A 15606-nucleotide genomic window follows, 5' to 3' on the forward strand; every position below is an offset into this window, starting at 1 on the left:
AGACTTTAATCTTTAATCTTTTGAATGCTCGTGAACGCAGGCCCAGAGCCATCAAACACTCTTCATCTGACAAGTCTTTCGATCCTGAAATCATTTCTGTGAACCTCCTTTGAACCCTCTCCAATGTCAGCCGCTCCTTTCTTAGATAAGGGGCCCAACTCAGCAAGTCTTGTTAAACATAATTCTGAACGTTTCAGCCTTGTCTCCCACACTCTCACGTTGGGCTATTCCTCCTTATCTGTGTACCAGTGTCATTTCCTCTGTCAGATCCGTGCCGTCAGGGAGACAAGCTTACAGTGATGGAGTTGTCCGTAAGCTACGATACTATAAGAGCGAGCGTTACTTCAATAAACTTCTGATTTACCAGCCTGTGGAACAGCTCTACCCCACAACTTTGTGAGGAGGAATTTGGAAGACTCACTGAAATAGGAATGCTGTGTCTGAATTTGGTGCCTTTTTTGATGACAGGGTGTTCTTTTTTGTACTTTCTCATACTCTTCCTCGGTCTGAGTGCAGTGGTAACGGTAAAACGTATCAGCTTGAGGACATTTGAAAGTCTCCACATGAGATAGGTGGTGACTCTGTAGTTATCTACTGGTCAGACTGGGTTGATTTGCAGTTTTCTTATCTGAGCTTTTTACAGCAGTCCACTTCATCTTTATTACTAAGACTAATGGTTGTTTTGTCATTTTCCAGATTATTAACTGAATTTAAATTCTTTCTGTGATTCAACAGGTTAATATCGTCCCTCACTATTGCAGACACCCCGTCCTGCAATGATGGAGATACTATTCTTCCTGTTCATTTCTGCCAATCTCCCCCAAAAATTCTTCTGAATATTCACTTCCAGCCTTCAACACCTTGCACCTTATCTCCCTCAGAGAGGAAATCGGCAAACTAATCCAGTTTCACATCATGCCATTTATTTCTGTTTATGTCGTCAGCTCAGTATCTTGTCACAAGTGCTGCATGCTTCCAGATAAAGTGCTGTTATCTTATCACTTTTCGTTACTCTGTTTGTGCTGCACTGTTATATTTGTCCATTCCGCCATTTCCCAAAAGTCTATAGTTTTCATTACCCCTGATTTTGCCCTGCATTATTGCCTTTTTTTCCCCCTTTCTTCCTAACTGCCCCCTCACCTGAACCTCTGTCTTTTATTTCCATCTTAGCTTTCCTCCCTCCTGATCTCCCCTCAGGTTCCCAGAGTCCCATCAGTCGGTTAAACTCTCTCCAGCATTCTCACACAGGGACATTGGTCCCGTCTCCATTGAGGTGCAACCTGTCTGCCTGTCTGCCACCTCACCCAAAAATGTTCCAACTTCCATAAGTACCCATCACTGCACCCAAACCCCACAACTTTCAGCCGCAGCCCCATATGGACTTACCTCTAGCTATATTCCCCAGCAGTACTCAGCACCAAACAACGGGTGCTGAGAAAGCTGGGTTCGAGGGACTCCTGCACTACCCGCTAAGTGATTCTCTTCTGCCTGACATGAACCCTCTGGTGTGCAGTACGTTATTGAGCTGCAGGGTGACCATCTGTCTTGCTCTGAACCTGCTCCAGTTTGCCTACAGCCAGAACAGGTCAAGAGCAGATGCTATTTCACTGGCACTTCTCTCAGCTCCAGGCCACCTGGGCAGTAGGAGATGCATGCATTGGGATGCTCTTCACTGACTTTTTTTTAATAGGCATCCGTTAGTCTCATAAGACCATGGATTTGCACCTTGGAAGGTTTCCAGGGCGCAGGCCTGGGCAAGGTTGTATGGAAGACTGCAAGTCTCCCCTCTCCACGCCACCGATGTTGTCCAAGGGAAGGGCATTAGGATCCATACAGCTTGGCACTGGTGTCATTGCACTGGGGTGTGGTTAAGTGCCAAGGACACAACACACTGCCTCGGCCAAGGCTCAAACTAGCGACCTTCAGATCACTAGACGAACGCCTTAACTACTTGGCCACGCGCCAACACACTGACTACAGTTCGCTATTCAACACTACCATCCACTCAATAGTCAACACTAAGCTCCAAGACCTTGGTCTTAATACTCCTTATGCAACTGGATCCTTGATTTCCTGACAGTATGGATTGACAACAACATCTCCTCCACACTCACCATCAGCACAGGTGCACCTTAAGGCCGTGTGCTTAGCCCCCTGCTCTACTCACTTTATACCTATGATCGTACGGTTAAGTTCAACTCCAATGCCATATTTAAGTTTGCTGACAACACCACCATTGCTAGCTGATTCAAAGCTAATGATTAATCAGCATATAGAAGGAAGATTGAAAATCTGGTTCAGTGGTATCACAACAACCTCTCACTCAATATCAGCAAAACCAAAGAGCTGGTTATCGACTACGGGAGGAAGAAACCAAAGGTCTATGAGTCAGGCATCATTAGGAGATCAGAGGTGGAGAGGTTCAGTCATTTTAAATTCGTGGACATTATCATATCATATCTGTCTGGGACCATCACAAAGGCATGACAATACCTCTATTTTCCTAGTGTGTGTAGATTTTGCATGCCACCAAAAACTTCAACAAACTTCTATTGATGCACAGTGGAGAGTATCCTGACAGGTTGCATCACAGCCTGGTAGGGAAACACCAATGACCAGCAACAGAAAAGTCTCCTAAAAATGGTGGATACAGCCCAGTCAATCACAGGCAAATCCCTCCCCATTGAGTATGGTTACATGGAGTGTTGCCACAAGAAAGCAGCATCCATAATTAAAGACACCCACCATCCGAGCCATGCTCTCTTCTCACTTCTACCATCTGGCAGGAGGTACAGAATCCCGAGGGCCCACACAACCAGGATCAGGAACAGTTATTACCCTACAACCATCCATCCACCAGGTTCCTACTGTGACTCCATTTCAAGAACTCTTTACAGCTCGTGTTCTCAGTATCTTTAATGTGTTTGCACAATTTGTTTTCCTTTGCACATTGGTTGCTTGTCCATATAGAGTTTTTCATAAATTCTATTGTTTTTCTTCATTTTCCTGTAAACACATGTAAGAAAATAAACCTCAAATTAGAATATGTTTAATATATATATGTGTGTGTGTGTGTGTGTGTGTGTGTGTGTGTGTGTGTGTGTGTGTGGTGTGTATCTATCTAGCTATCTAGCTATATATATATAGGGAGAGCGAGAGAGAGAGATACACACATACATATATATAGGGACACACACACACTGATAATAAGTTAAACTTAAAACTTTTCTGTGCATCTTAAGGCTAGAACTGGGGTGCTTGTTGATTATTGCGCAATGATCAATTCTGTTCACATCCAAAGCAAATTGTGCAACTCCTACCTGCATGCAGCAGGACCTAGACAATCAGGGGCTGATAAGTGGTTGGTAATATTTGTGTCACAAAAGTGCCAGACAGTGACAATCTCTAATAAGAGACAGTCTAACAAATGACTCTTGCATTACCATCACTGTGTCGCTAACCATCAATAATTTAATGGTGGCCATTGAGCAGAAACTCAACTGGCCCAGCCATAGAAATACAGGAGCACGTGAGAGGCTGGTTACTCAGTGCCAAGTGACTCATCCATGACATCACAAAGCCTTTCTACAAAATGCAAGTCAGGACTGTGTTGAAATATTTTCCTTGAACTCACTGCATTAATTAATCCTAAGAAAATTCTACATCATTTAGGACCAAGTAACCCTCTAGATTGGTGCCTCTCTATTCATCCCCTTCACCACCAGCACCCCAGGGGTGCAGGGTGTACAACCTACAAACTGTTACTCTGCCAAGTTACTCAACAGCACCTCCCAAACACCCTGAACTCAATCACCAAGAAGAACAGTTACAGAGGAGTATTTGCATGTTGCCTTCCAACTCTAACTCCTGGATCTCCCTCCCCATCCGCACTGAGAGAACATCTTCACCAGAAGGAGAACAGCTCACTGACAGCTTCTCAGCTGTGGCCAGGAATGAGAAATAGATGTTGGTCTTGCCAGTGATGGCCAGATCCCTGAGAGCAAACAGAGTCATTGAGTTATATCATTATACAGCAAACAGGGCTGGTGCCCCAATTGTTCCATGCTGACCAATATGTCTATCCCAGCTAGTCCCATTTGCCTATATCTGGTCCATATCCATCTAAACCTTTCCTATCCAAATTCCTTTCAAACATTCTAATTTTACCCACCTTTACTGCTTCTTCTGGCAGCTTATTCCACGTACCCACCCACTCTGTGTGAAAAGCTTGCCTCTCGGATCACTTTTAAACTTTCCCCCTCTCTCATTAAAACTATGCTCTCGAGTTTCAGCATCCCCTACTCCGTGAAAAAAAACTGTGGCCATCCTCGTGATGCTATAAGCCTCTGAAAGGTCGTTCCCTCAGCTTCCATTTCTCCAGGGAAAACAGTCCCAGCATATTCAGTCCATGCTTATCACTCAAACCCTCCAGTCCCTGGAGCATCCTTGTCAATCTGTTCTGTGCCCTAGACAGCAGCAGTGAAGTAGCAATTCAGGCAGGAGAGAGAGAGATCCTGACAATGAGAGGTTTGCACACTGGGAGATTCAGACATTGAGAGGTGGGGACTGGACTGAGGCTGAGAAATGTAGATGGAAGTTGGGGACCCTGAGCAGAGACATTCAAACTGCCAGAGTTCACGCAGAGAGTGCGAGGTTTGGGCAACGAGAGTTTCAGTAAGTGAGAATCTTGAATAGAAAAGTATCAGACAGAGGTTTGAACAGAGAGTTTCTGACAGAGGTAGATTTGTCCGGTGAAAACGTGATTCAGACATTCAGCATCACATCACAGTCCAGTCACTTCTTCCACTCAGTCCGTCTCCATGGTGCATTGCTCAGATGGTCAAGGCGGTCTTCCATCTGGCTCATTCCCTTTACTCTTTTCTACCTTCTGGGGGAAGGTACGGGAGCCTGAAATCCCAGATGTGCAGAGCAGCCTCTTCCCCATTGCTATCAGACTTCAGAACCATTTGCCCCCTTCCACAGTGGTGCTGCGGTGCTCTCAGACTGTTAACTCTACCCGTCTCGCTTACCCTACTCTCATCACCTCAGACTGCGGTACAATCTCTGCGCTTTCGCGCCGGTCGCTGTATTTATTGTACCGTACTCCGTGAACTGTTGAGGTTATGAGCTTCATACGATCAAGGAATTTCATCGCGCTCTGGTGTACATGACAATAAACTAACCTGAACTTGAGCGACACAGACCGCGAGATTCTTTTCCACTGAGGTATTCAAACAGGTGTGAGAAAGTTATACCGACGGGCGAGTCAGCAGTGACACTGGGCTGTGAGATTCGGAACGCGGGAGATCCCGAGAGTGAGGTGAGAAATGACAAGAGCGAGGGATTTAACCCGGGTGAGCTTTAGTGAGTGGAAGAGACTCCCAGTGACAGATTCCAACACTGAGCCATTCACACTCAGAGACAACCCCTGGCAGTGACCGAGAGATTCCCGCACAGATATACGGGCAGCGGGGAACGCAAACGCTGGAAGTCTCGGGCAGATCGAGATTCCAACAGGTAGATCTTGGCACAGAGCAAAGCACCTGGACGCCGATACATTCACCTCGGAAGGAGACAAACTCTTTCCGAAATCCTGCAGCTCCTCAGCTCATTCTGGGACAGTGGGTACACAGCAGAGGGCGGCTGCTGGAATCTGGAACAACTTAAAAAGCGATGAATGAACTCAGCCGGCCAGGCAGCGTCTATGGAGGGAATAGGATAGTCCACGTTTCGGGTCGAGACTCTTCATCTGGACTATCCGCTTCTCTGCCTGACTCGTTGAGTTCCTCCAGCAGTTGTGTATTGATTGAAAAGGCAGCGTTGGGATGGTGCGAAGGCGGACTCACCCTGTGCACCTTTTATAAATTTGCGCATGGTTGAGGTTTTGCTGGATGCCCATCTACCCCGCGGTGTTAAATGCCCAACGCTTTCGCCACGCACCGCATGCCTGCGCGCATACTTCCACTCTTTAAATGCTTCTGTTAGGTTGGCAGTGTTTAGCGGAAGCAGCGATGAATGAACTCGGAGCAGTTTGCCTGTCAGTGTCACTTTAAACAGGCGGGACTGGCTCGGTGAGGTGGGACCGACCAATCGGTTGCCGGCAGCCCGGTGCTTAAAGGCTGCTCGCCATCAACGGCCCCGAGTGCTCGCTGCTGCTCACGGGGTCTTGGCGCATCGTGCGGCGGAAGCAAGGGGTGGAACGGCAAGGACCGTGTGTTTCATGGCTTCAAACGGCGTGATGGACAACGGAGAGGGAGGCAGAGAGCAGCAGCCGAAGCCGGCCAAAAACATGCGAGTGAAGTACACTAAGGTGTGTGAGAACAATCCAACGAACAGGTTACTGGAGGGTTGGTGGGTTTGGTGAGTGGCGAGGCTGGGAGTCCGACAGCTTCCAAGCGGGTCCGATCCAGTGTAAACACAAGTACGGGGCAGATCCTCTGTGGTCCGAATCCGGTTGAATTGTATGATAGCGTGGCATCACGTTACTCTGGATCAGCGTAGGGAGCATAGGCAAAGATTTAGACTGATCTGGATTCAGAGTGAACAGAAACAGGGACAGATTCGGGAGGGCGCTGCCTTGTCTCTGATTATAGGATCAACCGAAATAAGAACTGAACATCGGTGGAAAGATTCCTAAAGCAGGTAGGGACGCTTTGGAGAAGGTCGCTAGTGCGAGGTCAGGGTTACCACTAATGGGGAGGGGGGCAGATAAGATGCGAACAGACGAGATCTGCTCCAGATTGAGTGGGAACCGATACCCGCGGATGTGAGGAGGTGCACGGTGACCCGGTGTTCAGTGCAAGCAGGGAACGGTCTTGAACAGGTTCACCTTGATTCAAAGTCAGTGCAAACCGTTATAGAAAGCAAGCGGGATCTTAATCTAGTCTCAGCAGAGAAAGAAGGGTCGGAGGAGAACTGGCAGGCCCGTTCTGTTCGGTTTCCCATGAGCAGCTGTGGGAACCGATGCGTTTGGAGAGTTTCAGCTCGATGCGCTTGTGTCGCGAACAGCGACGGCAGCTTTAGGCAACTTCGAGTTCATTGACATGCGCACAAGTACTGTAAAACGCAGGTGTGATGAAAATTAGCCTTCAGCAGCATCGTGGACACCTGAATTCAGGCATTACACAAAATATACACGATGCCTAAATTGTACAAGATAGAAAAAAATATTTTTTGCACTGAAGTATTGTTTCACACGATTAGAGACGTGCCAATAGTGAGGCAGTGCAAGCGGTGGCCTGCAGTGTTACATTGCTGAGAAAGGATCAGTTCAAGAACCCAACAGTTGTCGAAAAGTAGCGCAAAGTAAATTTAACAAAGTACATACTGTATATGTCGCGATATATTACCCTGAGATTCATTTTCTTACGGGCTTTCACAGTAAGTGCAAAGACACACAGCAGAATCAACGACAAACTGCACACAGAACAAAGATGGACCAACAACGAAAGTCCAAAAGCTGTTCCCGAACCAGGCGGTTTGGGGCTTCAGGCTTCAGTACCTCCTGCCCAACCGAGGCAACGAGAAGAGGGCATGGTCTAGATGTTGGAGACCTTTGATAGATGCTGCTTGCTCGAGGCAATATCCCTAGTAGATGCTGTCCGTGGTGGGGAGCGCTGTGCCTTTGATCATTTATGCTCCGTGTCCAAAATTGTCTGTAGCCCATTACACTTGTGTGCATTGGAATCGCGCACAATGATGCAACCAGTCAGTCTACCGTCTGTAGTTCATTAGTAGAAGCTTGTTAAGAGTACTTGTGACTTATCTAGATTCAGCGCAAATAGTATTGTGATGGCACAATAGATCGGGAATGTTCCTGTGATCCGACTTCACTGGGAACTGAGCAGGAACCTGGGTAACCTTCCTCAGGAAGAATGTGGTTGCGGTGGAGAGGACATTTACTGGGACGCTGCCTAGGATGAAATGTTTCAAGTATGACGAAACATTGGGCTTTTACTGCTTGGAGGAGAGGTGGATCTAATAGAGGGATACAGAATTGTAAAAGGCATTGAAAAGATAGATAGTAAAAAAAATTTCCGCAGAGCAGAGTTGCATAACATTAGTAGACACAAAACATGGGAGCAGAATTAGGCCGCCCAGCCCTTCGAGGGGAATTAAGGGTTATGGGGAAAAGGCAGGTAGGTGGACATTAGGCCGTGGTCAGATCAGCCATGATCTTATTGAATGGCGGAGCAGGTTCGATGGGCCAGATGGCCGACTCCTTCTCCTGTTTCTAACGTTCTTATGTTCTTATGGAGTCTGCTCCACCATTCTATCATGGCTGAGTTATTACCCCTCTCAATCCCATTCTCCTGCCTTCTCCCTGTGACCTTTGACACCCTGACTAACCAAGAACCTATCAACCCCCGCTTTAAATATACTCAATGACTTGGCCTCCACTGTCCCCTGTGGCAACAAATTCCTCAGATTCACCACCCCCTGGCTAAAGAAGTTCCTCCTCATCTCTGTTCTAAATGGATGTCCCTCTATTCCAAGGTTGTGCCCTCTGGCCCTAGACTCACCCACAATAGGAACCATCTTCTCCACACCCACGCTGTCTAGGCCTTTCAATATTCGATGAGTTTCAATGAGATCCCCCTTCATTCTTCTAAACACAAGAGAGTACAGGCCCAGGGATACCAAACATTAACTCTTTCATTCCTGGAATCATTTTCATGAACCTCCCCTAGACCATCTCCAATGCCAGCATGTCTTTTCATAGGTAAGGGGCCCAAAATACTCACAATACTCCAAGTGCAGTCAGACCACTGCCTTATAAAGCCTCAGCATCACATCCTTGCTCTTGTATTCTAATTCATTTGAACTGAATGCTAACATTGCATTTGCATTGACTCAACCTTCAAGGTAACCTTTAGGGAATCCTGCACAAGGACTCCCAAGGTGTTCTGCAAATCTGATTTTCAAATTTTCTCCTTGTTTATAAAATAGTCTACCCCTTTATTCCTTCTACCAAAGAGCATGACCATACACTTCCTTACACTATACTCCATCTGCCACTTCATTGTCCATTTTCCCAATCTGACCAAGTCCTTCTTTAGACTCCCTGCTTCCTCAACACTACCTGGCCCTCTGCCTATCTTTCTATCCTGTGCAAACTTGGCCACAAAGCCATCAATTCTGTCATCCAGCTCCCCTTAAGGAAACCATGCTGACTTTGTGCCTCCAAGTACCTTGAAACCTCATCCATAATAATTAGACTCTAACATCTTCCCAACCACTGACGGCAGGCTACCTGTGCTATAATTTCCTTTCTTCTGACTCCTTCCTTTCTTAAAGAGTGGAGTGTTATTTGCAATTTCCCAGTAATTCCAAAACCATTCCAAAACCTAGTGATTCTTGAAAGATCCTTACTAATGCCTCCACAATCCCTTCCAGAACCCTGGAATGTAGTACATCTGGTCCAAGTGATAGTACATTTGCCAGGATAATCAAGGACACGACCCAGCCAGTCAACAGACTTTTCGTCCCTCTTCCCTCCGGGAGAAGGTTCAGGAGCTTGAAGACTCATACAGCCAGATTTGGGAACAGCTTGCTGAACGGATCCTGACCCAGATCTGGGCCGTACCCTCCAAATATCTGGACCTGCCTCTCGGTTTTTTTGCACTACCTTTTCTATTTTCTATTTATTATTTATAATTTAAATTTTTAATATTTATTAATTTTAACTATTTTTAATATTTAGTATTTGTAATCCAGGGAGTGTGAAGCGCAGAATCAAATATCGCTGTGATGATTGTATGTTCTAGGACCTATTGTTTGGCGACAATAAAGTAAAGTAAAGTGACTTATCTACCTTCAGACCTTACAACTTCCCAAGCAGCTTCTCCTTAACAATAATAACTACACTCATTTCTGCCCCCAACACTTTCGAGTTTCTGGCATGCTGTTAGTGTCTTTCACAGTGAAGGCTGACACAAAATACAAATTAAGTTCGCCTGCCATTTCTTTGTCCTCCATTGCTACCCCTCCAGCATTATTCTCCAATGGACAATATCCACTCTCCCCTCTCATTTACTCTTCATACAGTATATCTTAAAAAACTTTTGGTATCCTCTTTGATATTTTTGTCTAGCTTGCCTTCATATTTCACCTTTTCTCTCCTTATGGTTTTTTAGTTGCCTTTTGTTAGTGTGTAAAAGCTTCCCAATCCTCTAACTTTCCACTGATTTTTGCTATATTATATGCCCTGTCTTTTGCTTTTATGCTATCTTTGACTTCCTTTGTCACTCATGGTTGCCTCAACTCCCTTTAGAATGTGTCTTCATCTTTGGGATATTTCAATCCTGTGCTTTCTGAATTGCCCCCAGGATTTCCTGCATTGCTGTTCTGCTGTCCTCCCTGACAGTGTCCCCTTCCAACCAACTTTGGCCAGTTCCTCTCTCGTGCCTCTGTAATTCCCTTTACTCTACTGTAGTACTGATACATCTGACCTTATCTTCTCCCTCTCAAACCGCAGGGTGAATTCTGTCATATTATAGTCACCGCCTCTCAAGGATTCTTTTACCTTAAGCTCTCTAATCACTTCTGTTTCATTACACAACACCCGATCCAGAATTGTGTTTTCCCCTCGTGGGCTCAACCAAAAGCTGCTCTAAGAGCCATCCCATCGGCATTTTTCAAATTCTCTCTTGGCATCCAGCACCAACCTGATTTTTCCAGTCTACCTGTATATTGAAATCCCTGTTGACTATCGTAACATTGCCCTTATTATATGCCTTTTCTGTTTCCCATTGAAATTTCTATCCCCCATCCTGGCTACTGTTTGAGGGCCTGTACATTACTCCCATCAGGGTTTATTTACACTTGCAGTTTCTTAACTCTGTCCACAATGATTCTACATCTTCCGATCCTATACCACCTCGTTCTAAGGAGTTGATTTAATTTTTTACCCAGAGAGCCACCCCACCCCCTATGCCTACATTCACATCTTTTGGATGCAATGTGTGTCTTTGAATGTTAAACTCTCAACTGTGATTTTCTTTCAGCTAGGGCACAGTGATACTCACAACGCCATTCCTGCCAAACTCTAACTGCATTACAAGATCTTCTAACTTGTTCTGTATACTGAGTGCATTCAAATATAACACCTTCAGTGCTGTATTCATCACCTTTTTCGATTTTGCCCCCACGTTACATTTCAGCTCACCCCACTGACTGCAGTTTTGCCTTATGATCTGCCTACCCATCTCACTATTTGTCTACCAACTGCCCCATCTTCAGTCCCATCATTCCAGATCCCATTCCCCTGCCAACTTAGTTTAAACCCTCCCCAGCCACTCGAGCAGACCTGCCCGCAAGGATATTGGCTCTCCCCTGCCCCCTCGGGTTCAGGTGTAAGCCGTCCTTTTTGTACAAGTCATAAGTTACCCAGAAGAGATCCTAATGATCCAGAAATCTGAAACCCTGCCCCCTGCACCACTACTTCATCTGTACTGTCATCTTGTTCTTGCCCTCACTAGCACTTGGCACTGGGAGTAATCCAGATATTACTACTTCTGAGGGCTTGTTCATCAGCCTGCTCCCTACATTCACTGCGCAGGACCTCTTCTCCCCTTTCTATCTACGTAATTGGTACCATTGTGCACCATGACCTCTGGCAGCTCAGCTTGCCGCTTTGACAATCTTCTGCAGCTGCTCTGAAGCCTCCTGGACCACAGCACCTGGGAGGTAACAGAACATCCGGTCTTCTCTTTCGCGGATGCGGAATCTCCTGGCTGTTCCCCTAACTACCGAGCCTCTTATCACGACAGCTCTGCCTGACTTTACCCTTCCCTGCTAACCTCAGAGCCACTGGCTTGGCTGCTGCTGCTGTGCCTTGAGAGGTCACATACCATCCCCCTCTCCCCCGGGCTGAGGGTAAGTGGCTAAAGATCTGAGCAAGAATATTTTTCTCCAAGTGGTGTTGGAATCAGAACACACTATCTCAGAAGGTGATGGAGGCTCACTGAGACTCTCACAACAAGGGGAAGAAAATTATTGGTTAGGTGCTGGTTAATGGGATTACTATGGATGGGTGTGTAACGGTCAGCATGGACAAGGGAGGGTGAAGGACCTGTTTCTGTGCTGTGTGATTCATTGTAAGGCAGGAGTCAAACAGGCTCACACTAATACAGAATCAATGAAAGCTCTCAGAGCAACTGGAAAACAAACGCGGCCATATTGATTGTGGGATAGATTCAGCGTGTACAATTAAAGGAACAGATTAGGACAAATTGGGGCATTTTCATTTTGAACCACATCCGAAGAGAAGTACAACTAAAATTGATGGGAACAGACCTGACAGCGTGAGAGAGGAGAATCGGGCAGTTCCGCTGTGGTAGGACTCACTGGGGCAGTGGCCAGATGTGATGGGACACGTTCGAGCCGGTTCACTGTGACTGGATTCTATGCAAGCACTAATTGGAACTAACCAGAATTGAACAGATCCGTGTTTTGAGAGATTAGGTTTGGAACGGAGTCTGGATTCAGTATGAACTATGAAAATAATTCTAATAACTACCACTTGCCCTGAAGAAGGGTCTTGGCCCGAAACGTCGGCTGCTTATAATTTCCATAGGTGCTGCCTGACCTCCAGCATTTTGTGTGTGTTACTCTGGAATTCCAGCATCCGCAGGAGCTTTTGTGTTTATAATAACCACCTCACAGACTATCCTCTATCTGCCCCATCAGGCATCTCCTTCCCAATCCAGGTGAGTCAAAGGCTCTTGCATTGGTCTCATCTGTGACTTCTGAACCAACAGAATCAGAGTGGAGGCAAGTCACGTCAAATGGACAAGATCTGATCTGGATTCATTCATTGTGATTCACATTATGCAAGTGAGCCATAATAGAAACGTACTTGGATAGATTCAATGACGCAAGCACATTGGGAGAGAGATGGGTTTAAACAAAGGGTTCCCAGCCTGGGATCCACATTCCACTCAGTTAATGGTAAGGTCCGTAGTATAAAAAAAGGTTGGAAACCCCTAATTTAGAGGAACTATTGAGAAGTGGGAAGGTGTAATGTGATCCAGACTCACTGTAGACAGTAAAAGAACAGACAAATTTGTTCTGATCCAGATTCAGTAATAAACTGGATGAAGAGTACATGGGGACAGATGTGGCAGAATGTCTGATCAGGATTTAGTGGGGATGATTAGGAATTGCTGAGAACAGGTTTGGACAGAATCACTGTGACTGAAGACAAAATACACTGCAGATGCTAGAATCTAGAACAAGAACACAACACTGGAAGAGCTCAGTGGGTCAGGCAAAATACGTAAGGGGTCTTGATCCCAAACATCGACATATCTTCTGCCTGTTTTTCTGACCATTGAGTTCTTTACAGACAGGTAAAGGAGAAGATCAGAGTCTTGGACAGGTTCTCATTGATCTTGTTCAGTGTAAGCAGTAACAAGAATAGATGAGAACTGGACAGATCCATTATGTTCCTAACTCTCCATGAGCAGTAATAGAGGCAGGTGCAAACCCATTTGGACAGGATTACATTCCAAAGTTTATATTCTATCTCCTACCCAAGATCCACAAACTGGACTGCCCTCATGGGCCTATTATCTCTGTCTGCTCCTGCCTCACAGAACTCACGTCCTTGTATCTCAATTCCACTTTATCCCCCTTGGTTCAGTCCCTTCCTCACCTACATCTGTGACACCTCCATTGCCCTCCATCTCCTTGGTAACTTCTATTTCCTGGCCCTGACCACTTCATTTTCACCATAGGTTTTCAGTCACTATACAATAGACAATAAGTACAGGAGTAGGCCATTCGGCCCTTCGAGCCAGCACCTCCATTCACTGTGATCATGGCTGATCATCCACAATCAGTATCCAGTTCCTGCCTTATCCCCATAACCTTTGATTCCGCTATCTTTAAGAGCTCTATCCATCTCTTTCTTGAAAGCATCCAGAGACTTGGCTTCCACAGCCTTCTGGGGCAGAGCATTCCATACATCCACCACTCTCTGGGTAAAAAAGTTTTTCCTCAACTCCGTTCTAAATGGCCTACCCCTTATTCTTAAAGTATGGCCTCTAGTTCTGGACTCACCCATCAGCGGGAACATGTTTCCTGCCTCCAGCGTATCCAATCCCTTAATGATCTTATATGCTTCAATAAGATCCCCTCTCAGCCTTCTAAATTCCAGAGTATACAAGCCCAGTCGCTCCAATCTTTCGACATATGACAGTCCCGCCATCCCGGGAATTAACCTTGTGAAGCTACGCTGCACTCCCTCAATAGCAAGAATGTCCTTCCTCAAATTTGGAGACCAAAACTGCACACAGTACTCCAGGTGTGGTCTCACCAGGCCCCTGTACAGCTGCAGAAGGACCTCTTTGCTCTTATACTCAATTCCCCTTGTTATGAAGGCCAGCATGCCATTAGCTTTCTTCACAGCCTGCTGTACTTGCATGCTTGCTTTCAGTGACTGATGTACAAGAACACCTAGATCTCGTTGTACTTCCCCTTTTCCTAACTTGACTCAACTTAGATAATAATCTGCCTTCCTGTTCTTACCACCGAAGTGGATAACCTCACATTTATCCACATTAAACTGCATCTGCCATGCATCTGCCCACTCACCCAACCTGTCCAATTCCCCCTGCATTCTCATAACATCCTCCTCACATTTCACACTGCCACCCAGATTTGTGTCATCTGCAAATTTGCTAATGTTACTTTTAATTCCCTCATCTAAATCATTAATATATATTGTAAACAGCTGTGGTCCCAGCACTGAACCCTGCGGTACCCCACTGGTCACCGCCTGCCATTCTGAAAGGGACCCATTAATTGCTAGTCTTTGTTTTCTGTCAGCCAGCCAATTTTCAATCCATGTCATTACTCTGCCCCCAATACCATGTGCCCTAATTTTGCCCACTAATCTCCTATGTGGGACTTTATCAAAGGCTTTCTGAAAGTCCAGGTACACTACATCCACTGGCTCTCCCTTGTCCATTTTCATAGTTACATCCTCAAAAAATTCCAGAACATTAGTCAAGCATTTCCCCTTCATAAATCCATGCTGACTCGGACCAATCCTGTTACTACCATCCAGATGTGTCGTAATTTCGTATTTATAATTGACTCTAGCATCTTTCCCACCACCGACATCAGGCTAACTGGTCTATAATTCCCTGTTTTCTCTCTTCCTCCCTTCTTGAAGAGAGGGACAACATTAGCCACCCTCCAATCCACAGTAACTGATCCTGAATCTATCGAACATTGGAAAATGATTACCAATGCATCCACGATTTCTAAAGCCACCTCCGTAATTACCCTGGGACGCAGACCATCAAGTCCCAGGGATTTATCAGCCTTCAGACCCAACAGTCTATCCAACACCATTTCCTGCCTAATATAAATTTCCTTCAGTTCATCCATTACCCTGGGTCCTTTGGCCACTATTATATCTGGGAGATTGTTTACACTTCTATCCCCCATCAAAATGACTTTGAGGCTCTCCATTTCTTTCTTGACAAAAGAACCAACACAATCCCCTCCACACCACTCTCCTCCATCTGGCAGAACTGGTCCTCAGCTTCAAAATCTTGTTTCTGTCAGCTCCTCCCACTTCCTCCAACCCAAGAG

At 45.8% G+C, this 15606-nt stretch overlaps 1 protein-coding gene across 1 annotated transcript in view; it reads left to right on the top strand.

Moving 5' to 3' along the window:
• The first annotated feature begins 6072 nt into the window (after window positions 1-6072).
• Window positions 6073-15606, top strand: part of aldh1a3 (aldehyde dehydrogenase 1 family, member A3) — a 124917-nt gene continuing 115383 nt past the window's right edge. The window contains exon 1 of the mRNA XM_072277726.1: window positions 6073-6310. Coding sequence (XP_072133827.1) covers window positions 6221-6310 — 90 coding nt within the window. The 5' untranslated portion in view covers window positions 6073-6220. The remainder of the gene's footprint in view (window positions 6311-15606) is intronic.

This window comes from Mobula birostris, chromosome 14 (assembly GCF_030028105.1).
Source record: "Mobula birostris isolate sMobBir1 chromosome 14, sMobBir1.hap1, whole genome shotgun sequence".
Classification (NCBI taxonomy): domain Eukaryota; kingdom Metazoa; phylum Chordata; class Chondrichthyes; order Myliobatiformes; family Myliobatidae; genus Mobula; species Mobula birostris.